This window comes from Thunnus thynnus, chromosome 20 (genome assembly GCF_963924715.1).
Source record: "Thunnus thynnus chromosome 20, fThuThy2.1, whole genome shotgun sequence".
Taxonomy (NCBI): domain Eukaryota; kingdom Metazoa; phylum Chordata; class Actinopteri; order Scombriformes; family Scombridae; genus Thunnus; species Thunnus thynnus.
Window position 1 is genome coordinate 26,905,819 of NC_089536.1, and position 9,666 is coordinate 26,915,484.

General features: G+C 38.2%; 1 protein-coding gene across 1 annotated transcript; it reads right to left on the minus strand.

The window, feature by feature from the left end:
• Nucleotides 1-1,267: 1,267 nt before the first annotated feature.
• ube2d1b (ubiquitin-conjugating enzyme E2D 1b) lies at nucleotides 1,268-7,645 on the minus strand. The gene is made up of 7 exons (XM_067576930.1): nucleotides 7,448-7,645; nucleotides 5,098-5,161; nucleotides 3,997-4,028; nucleotides 3,012-3,089; nucleotides 2,808-2,913; nucleotides 2,576-2,669; nucleotides 1,268-2,476 (listed from the first exon to the last, which is right to left on the minus strand). The coding sequence occupies exons 1-7, from the start codon at nucleotides 7,469-7,471 to the stop codon at nucleotides 2,431-2,433; spliced, it is 444 nt and encodes a 147-aa protein (XP_067433031.1). The 5' UTR covers nucleotides 7,472-7,645; the 3' UTR covers nucleotides 1,268-2,430.
• Nucleotides 7,646-9,666: the final 2,021 nt, after the last annotated feature.

Below are 9,666 nucleotides of genomic sequence, written 5' to 3' on the forward strand. Positions count from 1 at the left end.
TCTGCACAAATCAACAATATTTTCTGAGACTTCCACACTGCTGAAGACCAAGTCAATGGAAGTGACATGTAGTACCATTCAAATGTTCGGACACACTTTCTCACTCAAGAGAATGGGACAGTGTGTCAAAACTTGACTGGTATTGTGAATTAACTTCTTTCACCATTAACTCTCATCACTTCTAAAAGAACAGGTGGATGTTTTAGATTCTCTCTCATCTTTGGAAGAGCTTAAGAATGTGATGCAACAGTTAACCATGAATAAGACCACACATCACAGTGAGCAGGCCAGAGGATGCAGTTGTTCAGAGGTCTGAGAGAGTTCCCGCCCCGCTGCTGCAGAGCAGAGCAGCTCGCTGATCTCTTCTTTATTCAAATTGTTCATTAATATTGAACATATGGCATGTCCAAATTGCACCAAATACAACACTGTACTCCCTTGGATCCCCAGCCATACACCTGCCAAGTGTGTGTTATCAACGGCTCTGGAGATATGGGAAGGACAGACAGACACATTCATCCCTTTAATAGAGAGATTTTGGCCCATCAGTGGGGGTGACGGGAGGGTTATAGAGATTAGGGCTGGATAGGATGGGCAGTCTGCAGTTGTGGTTACATGATGTAATACAGTCCTATGTGATATACTTGGTGACTTGTTATGCATCCACCTATGGTGCAAAAATGGAGAATCAGGTATCACATGATTTATATTTCCTTTAACTTGCTTGTTATTGAATAGACTGTGATCTTAATTGTGAACAATCACTGTGTATTCACTGTGATTTGAAGTATTTAAGTGTTATGCTGTAATTTTTCAGCCACCTTGAGTGTTAATACATCTACACATTGTACCTGTTCTATCAGAGCTTCTGCTGTCATTCATGCTTACAGTTTGTGTTTTTTCCATGTGTTTTGATGAGGTTTCGCCTGGATTGTGCTGATCCAGCAGAGCAGGGAACTGCCCCGCAGCCCTGAAATCTCAAGGGTTACAATATAAGTGATCTGAGCTAATTTAACAGAAAATTTGTTCCAGAGCATGTATTATTATCTGCTATTGTTTCCTTACGTGTCTGTTGGTGATGGGTATTGTTTACTACCCTTTTTTTTCCTGTAAATCACAGCATACAAGTGTATGATTGCCTTTAATGCTACTGTAGAGTAATTATGACTGAATTATTAGTACCAACCAATATGATCACTAAATCAGACCATGTCAACAGAATAAGATCATATAGATCAACATTAACAAACTGAGCTAGACCATGAAGTCATGATAAAAAGCGTACCATTCTTTAATTCAGTACAAAAGGTGCCACACAGGCTTCAAAGACACAAGTGAGAGACTGTTTACACAGGAACAGGAAGTGGAATTTTAACCCTTTCTGTAGCATAGATAGATATACACACAGACTAGAGGTCAAACAGGAGAACATATTTAACCCTTAGATGCAAGTTTGACTGGATTAAAAATCGAATCTTTGTGCCTGTGTAAATCAACCGAAAAGCCAACATTACAGCTATTCTCAGGGGAGAAGACTACATTGTTTTTAATGGCAGATTTACATGGTGATGACTCAAATGTAAATGAAACAGAATAAAACAATAATATAGTTCCAGAGATTTTTAATACTATACAATAATAATAATAATAATAATAATAATAATAATAATAATAATAAACCTTAAGAGATGAAGAACACAGTAATACATGACTTGATTTGTAATTGCTCCCATTTTCAGGGCAACTGCACCAGTATATTGTTTCATTCAACTTTGTCTGCTACAAGATGCAAAAGAACAAAACCCTCCATCATCCAGAACATGAACATGAGCTGGAGTTGTGATGTTAAAAAGTATATAATTATGTCATTATTCTTTTGTTTTACAGACATGTGTCAGAGTGGGGGAACGTTTCTGAGGTTCAGCGTGTTTTTATTGCTGGCTGTTGATGATGACGCAGCAGGGACTGAACCTGGGATTTTTCCAGTTATGGAGCAGCTTGTCCGACAAGTATACTTTGCTACTGAACTATTACTCAGCTCCTCTGAAAAAAAGGGCTTGTTGCTGATTGGTATATGGTGGATTTGTTGTCCATTTGCTTGAATCAGTTTGTAATGAACCTGGGTTTCATAAATAACATCTCCTTGACACAAAAACAACATGCAAAACTAAAATGTCAAGGTGTCCCTTAAAAGAGCACAGGCAACCTTTTTCATCTGCTCAAAGTAAAACCTTTGCTCCCTTTCAAAAACAAATAATGAATATGTCATGGTCTCAGATTAATAATAATGTTGATGACAGTACAGTTTGATGGATGTTATCTATGAGTACTTAATTATTCCATACTATCATTTACAGTGTGTTGTGACTTTAAAAAAGGAAGGAAAGAAAAATTCTCAGCATATTTTTTTTTCTTTGATATTTTTTTTCTTTACATGGCATACTTTTGGGTCCATTCTTTTGCTAGTTTGTTGTATCTGAGGAGAGAAAAGAAACAGACGAAATCATCAATACTGACATCCCAGAGTACGCACAATCACAACGACTGCAGCACCTGAGCCTGTGTGTGTACTCACTTGTCTTTGTCGTTCTTGTAGATGTGTGCTATGTCTGGAACTAAGGGGTCGTCTGGGTTTGGATCACAAAGCAATGAACATATGGACAATAAAACTGGAAGACAGAGGAAATAAAGATTAGAATGCATGTAGACAAAGGCAGTTTGACATGAACATACTCCTGCTTTGTCTTATGTTCTCATGTGTCACGGTTACATTGAATACAGTGAAAGCAACAGGAGACTGCAGTTACCTTTAGACACTGTTAGTGCAGGAGACCACTGTGACCGTAGAATGTCCAAACAGATACTCCCATTGCTGTTTATATTTGGGTGATAAATCTTTGTTGTAAATGCTACCTGTAGAATAAACACACACACATTTGAAATATTAGACAAAATGCCTTGTTTACTGAAGACCGTGATGATATCCCACAGTATAACAGCTCAGCTCTTACCTTTGGTGGCTTGAAGGGGTAGTCGGTGGGGAAGTGGATTGTGAGAAAGAACACTCCCCCTTGGTAAGGACTGTCACCCTGACATGACAACATGTGAGACATTTCTGTCAGTTCAACATTTCACAATGAAAAGCACTTAGTTGGAGGTGTTTCTAATGTTTTGTCCATCCCACTTGTATCAATTAGGGATGGACAAATTATTAGAAACACCTCTTAGTGTTTCTAATAGTTCAACAGCACCACAAACGACATCCTCCGAAATGATCATAAACACATCGACACCTCTGACACATAAAAACTGAACATTATAATCTTGATGTAGGGTGGATGCATTGGAGTGCTGTTGTATTAGACTGTGTTAGTTTTATCTAAGTGGATCCACTAAACTGGCAAATTTACAAAGACAGTTCAAAAAATGTCTGTGTTTGAGGAAATAGGAAAATCACAGGAGGTTTTAGTGGCAAGAAGTTGTGGAAAACTGCCAAATCAAACCCTCCATTATTGTACATTACTGATCAATGTAATGCTTTATCTTCTCTGAAAAACAGAAGTAAACACTGCAAACAACAAGGATTCTATTTTGACTTTCCTCACAGTACTTCGGGATTCCCAAACAATGCGAACCTTCACTGTCACTTTTACAGCTACTGTGCACCCAATATGTGAACAAATACTCTATAGATGATATCACACATTTCTTTTTAAAGTTGCCTTCATTTGAGGATTAGTTAGTTTATATTCACTAACAATGCTTGAAAATAAATTAAAATATCAAAGTATACTTTAGGCCAAGTTCAAAGTAAAGTCAATGGCTTCATCCTATGTGGCACTTTGTGTTGCACAATGCAACTGCATTGCAAATACAAGTGGAGGCAAACCTACTGAAAGGAAAGCAGAAGTAGTTCAGCTGCTAATAGCTGCTAACAGACCATGTCTAATGAAGAACACACATCTGTATGACTGAAAGTGATAACATGATACTCACCGGACCCATTATGGTCGCCTGCCAATGAAACACTAGATTTTGAAGAGGAAAGACACAGACAGAAGGAAGTCAACTGTACACATTGTCACAGATAATGTTCATCAGCTGTCATCAATCAGTGTTTCCCCTACATTCATTTATTCATGGTGGCTCTCTCTCTTACACAAACACATGACAGACCCATCTGTGAATAGTATGATGTTACACACTCTGGTACAGTAGGTGGCAGCATGCACCTTTAATGTTGGTTTGTAGTTTGCCAGTAAAACCAAAGTAGAAGAGGGGTGTATATGTGCTTTTCATTATGCTAACGTGTCTCAGGTACTCCCAGCGAGGATGCCAGAGAAAAAATGCAAGGACGGAGGAATTTAATTCATCAAACAGGACGTCCTCACTCACTCCAGCATCATTTTGAGGAGACAACAACTACTCATGACTAACATCACCTTAAATGTCAAAAATAAATTCTAAATGACTGACTCTAAACTCTCGAGTTTGACTGAAGACATTTTGGGTTTAGTGACATAGACCCCTGCCTTGTTCACTCATTCACTACTCCCTACAGAAAAAGACACTCAATAGTAACTCTATAATAGGCAGTAAATGGAGTCTATGGGGCTAATGCAGGGGTCAGTTAGTTAAGAGAAACACCTGCAAGCTACTGTCCCGCTAAAAGTATAACTATTGTGTGGCAAATATACTGTATAACTTTGCTGAATTTATTGGCAGACCACTCCAATAATGATCAGAATAATGGATATTTGTGACATCTGACATCTAAACTACACATGAAGTAGTAGCTGACAAAGCTGTGTGGTGACTCACTTAGCTGCATCTGCAACACCCTGGACTGGAATGTGGACTGTAATCTTCCAACCCTGACAATACCTTCTAACTCTACCTGTTCTTCTAATCTTTGGACTTTCAAGGTGATGTTTTTGGTATTTTTTTCTTCATATGATGGGTCAAAGTATTTCTACTGAATACACTCAGGTGAGAAATTGTGATCTGAAATGTATGTGTGTGTGTGTGTGTGTGTGTGTGTGTGTGTGTGTGTGTGTGTGTGTGTGTGTGTGTGTGTGTGTGTGTGTATGGACTCACAGTCATCACCCACTGGTCCAGCAGAGCACTGTGCTGGAGGGTCTCTCTGCAGGTCCTGCAGCTCCTAATCAACACAGCAGAATACTGCAGTTAGTTATTGAACACTGCAGGTACTGATGAAGTATAACACTCTTCATTTCCTCCAGCAGCATCTTGACATCACATTTAAATCAAACTTTGTGTACACGACTTTGATGTTATTTCCTGTTGTTAACTGATGAAGTTAAGTGTCTGTAAGGAATACTTGTGTCTTTATTCATCTTAGCCATGGTGACTAATGCTGATAATAAATACAATGTTTTGTTTCTCACAAAAACCAAAGACCTCACTTCCTGTGTTTTTCCATGAAAGACATATCAGCACACATCCCTAAAACTAACACTTCATCTTCACTCAAGATCCACTAACTAGCTTTCAACTGTATCTCGTGGTCTTCCTCAGTGGATGAAGTGGTAATTGGAGCTTGAGTTATTGTTAGGTTGGTTTTGTTTGTCAAACTACTGCTTTCAAGGTCAAGAATGAACTTCCTCTCTTTTAAAAAAAACGCTACCTTCCTTCTTCCTCTCACTGATGTTATTGCTGCTATTACAACATATACATTTTTTGTGTGTGTGTGTTAAAGGAATACTCCAGCAATTTAGTATTCCACCTCCATAAAGTTGGGGGTACTTTTGAGCCAAAATAGCCAAAAACATTGCAGCGGAGGTAACGTTAGAGATATCCTGACTGTTCATCTCTATTGTGGGTCAAGCAGCAACAACACTGGATCCTACCTTTCCCATGATGCAATAGCTTCTCTCCCTTAGACCCTGCCTGCCTGGTAAACATAAACTCCTTACAAACACCACACCTCCAGTTTGTAGCAAAGGTTTTTTGTTCTAAACCTAAGCTGAAAATAGCCCCGATTATGATTTTTGCTACAATGTACCAATGTTGAGTGTGTCTGTTTGTGTATAAGCTTCTACATGTATATTTATGTTTCTGTGTAGATAGGTATTCATGTGTTCAGATATTTGTTTTTATCAGTTTTAACTTGGTTTTTGCTATATTGTTTTTATTTCTTTTTATCACTTTGTTTCATCTCTGTAATATTCTATTATTTTATTTGTTCTTCATCAACTTTAGTGTTGTTCTGTCTTAATAGTTATGTTTACTGTCTCTAGGTTTATTTAATCTGTCCTTTTTATTGCCTTGTGAAGCGCTTTGTAACATTTGTTTTGAAAGGTATTATATAAATAAAGATTATTATTATTATTATTATCATTATTATTATTTTCTCAGTCTAGACAAAACTCCTCCAGAGCCACAGAAGACATTATACAACTGTTTTCACAGGCAGAATTCATTTACAAAGCATGAAAAGACATGCAGAGTATTGTCAGGTTGTAAATGTAACTAAAATTGCTAACTGAATGGTTCATGCTCATTTGTAAAGTCACTAGTTAAACACTGGCTGCTTCAGTAATGGGTACACATTGATTTGGGTGGAGTGGATAAAATGATCTGGCTATTCGGGATATTAGTTAAGTGTCATCAGTTTTCACCGTGCCACTTCACAAATTAACATACGTCCATTCTTGATGTTTCAATAGCAAATAACTTGTCCCAAGTGGCCTCAACTTCCCCCGATCCTCCTCTATCCTCCCGCAGGTTTCCTGGATGGAAAGGAGTGGCAGGAGGGAGAGGAAGAGCTAACCATCTAAAACAGCAAACAGTAGCTGACATAGAGTTTATGCAAGTTAGCTAAATCACTTGTGTGTTTTATCACATCATAATATTATATTTCCTGCTTGCTAATGCAAAGTCTGAACTTCATGAGGACCTGTGATTGTTAAGAGATAACTGACGCGTTCCTACTATCTCTCCACTTTAAATTAAGGCCCTGATAGCACTAACAGAGGTATCAGCAAAACACGGGGAAACCGCTAGAAATGAATGGCACTCAGTGTTGTGAAGTAACTTCCCTGCTCACTGCAGTACTTGTCCACCGCCAAGAGGACAAGCACGAGTATAACATGGATGTTGTTTTTTAATTAGATACGTTAGAGAATACACACAGACAGGCTGACCGACCGACAGACACAGTAGTTACTAAGCTACCTTCGCTATTTGTTAGCGAGCTAGCACCAAACTTTGGAGTTGTCACCGGCTGTTGTGTCTGTTCTGGATGGTGTCAACAACCACATTATTTCCTGAAACGTTATAAAGTTCGGCAGAAGTTGTTTTAATGCCGGGATAGAACTGAACGCTTTGTTGATAAACCTTTTGTGGATATGAACTCCAACGTTAGCCTCTACTGGGCCAGTTAGCTTCCATTAGCTGTTAACCCTCGCTAGCAAGTCAAACTTACCTTCTGTATTCTTTTTAGTGCCATGTTGACTGATGCACTTCGCTCCTCAACTCACGTCGACTCTTTATTTTCAATTTCAGCCTTATTGCTGGCGAAGTCAATGGCTGTAGTTTATTCCCTGAGTACTTCGACAGCCGGGAAGTGTTTGTGTTTTTATAAAACCTCTTTTGTTTCCGCTTTCTTCTGTTTACGGTCGCTCCTCCGAATTGGTTCATGGGAAACGTAGTTCAAAACGCTCTGTTTGCGAGTCGTTTGAAAGTTTCCGTGTATTTTGGTTTCAAATGATCACCTTTAACATAGTGATGTGTCGACCACAATTTTTTTTAATTCAGTCTCATTCTCCAAAAAAAAAAAAACAGCATAATGACCACTTATTGTGTTGATTTCGAATACATGATTAATGTTGAGAAATTAGCCACTCTCATTTGTTATGATTTGCATTAATATCCACAAGTTTATTAACTTATTGTGCACTTCATACAGGCCTGTCTTAGTAAAAGTTCTTCAGTTGCTATTTTACATGCCTATTTCATTGTTGGTGCCTAAAAATTTATGGAAGTAGGTGAATACTGTCTCCCCCAAATCCCCGTATCTACCATTTATCCAATGAGAATACGTTTCTTTTTTCTATATAATATTTAACAGATTCGATCTGATGTTGATGGTATTATACACCAGCTGAAATCTGAACAGAGCATTATTTTTTGAGTGATGCATTGTTTTTCCCAAATGACTTGAATAAAATAGAATAAATGGCTACTCCTGCTATTAATTTTACTGGCCATATCTCTATTATTTTTTATTATCGTTGTTATTGTTATTATTGTTGTTACTATGCTTCTCTGTGTTTCTCTCTCCCCTCTCCCCCTCCCTCTCTCTTTATCCCCAACCCAACTAGTCGAGTCAGATGGCCGCCCACCTAGAGCCCGGTTCTGCTTGAGGTTTCTTCCCGTTAAAGGGGAGTTTTTCCTTGCCGCTGTCACTAAGTTCTTCCTCATGGGGGAATTGTTGGGTCTCTGTAAATTAAGGAGTACGGTCTAAACCTGCTCTATATGAAAAGTATCCTGAGATGACTTTTGTTATGAATAATGTTATAAATAAAATTGAATTGAATTGAATATACCCTACCACATACAGCCTACTTTATATGACAGCGAACCGTTATTGTTTGTTTTTTTTTGTTGGTGTTTTTCAGATCATCCATCAGTTTCTTTACAATATGACAATATTATTTGTTTGACTCGATATTACATTGTCACTGCTGTAAATCGCAGATTGATTGCATATGAAGTCTGCACTGATTAACTCTGCGAAGATAATGCAATTTTGACAAAAAAGTAGACTTCATGTTCACACAAACCAATGGCTGGAAAAATACAGCATGCAAGTGTACATGATTTATAATTGAGGAACTAAAACTCGAGAAACACTGGGACTGTCTTTGCCAGTGCAGTTTTCCTTGTTTTCCATTAGGTGGTGTTGTTTACACAGATTGTTTCCATAGGCTAATGTCTGAAACAATAAATGAGAATCAGTCAAAGTACATTTTCAGATATTAATTTTCATTTCCTGGAGAGCGTAAGGGAGTGCTTTTATCCTGTCTACACTATCAACATGGAGTGATGATAATATTAGCATTAGTCCCTGGAAATGTGCGAGATTCAAAATATTTCTGATACTGGCAAAAAAAAAAAGAAAGAAAAAAAAAGAATCACTTTCCAGAATGCACAAACTAACATCCAAAATCAAAGGACATCAACCAAGAGTCAGAGGACAGCCACAGAAAGATCAAGGAGAACATTTACATTCAAAGCTCAGACCACCTTTGAACAGAGCCTTCTAACAGAGCCTTCTAATCATAGCCGACCATGGCTATGACAGAAGTTTCATACTTTCAACAGGGTATGACAATTGAGCAAACGCCATCTGCTGACAAAGATCTGTGATGTGATTAAAAGCTCCAGAAAAACTTAACATGTGAACATGATGATGAAGATGATCTCTATGTCAAATGCAGAGAAACTTGTCCATGCCTTTATCTCCCAAAGACTGGACTACTGCAATGCGCTCTTCACAGGACTCCGTGACAGGAGCATCCAGAAGCTCCAGTACATTCAGAACAGTGCTGCCAGGATGCTGATGAGAGTGTGAAAATACAAACATATAACACCAATTCTGTTTTCATTGCACTGGCTCCCTGTCTCCTTCAGGATTGACAA

Coding starts and splice junctions, on each gene's coding strand:
- ube2d1b (XM_067576930.1), bottom strand. CDS start 7,471: ATGGCACTAAAAAGAATACAGAAG. Junction 4,029..5,097: donor TGGACCAGTGGGTGATGACT/GTGAGTCCATAC, acceptor TTCAAAATCTAG/TGTTTCATTGGCAGGCGACC. Junction 2,914..3,011: donor ACCCCTTCAAGCCACCAAAG/GTAAGAGCTGAG, acceptor TTTATTCTACAG/GTAGCATTTACAACAAAGAT.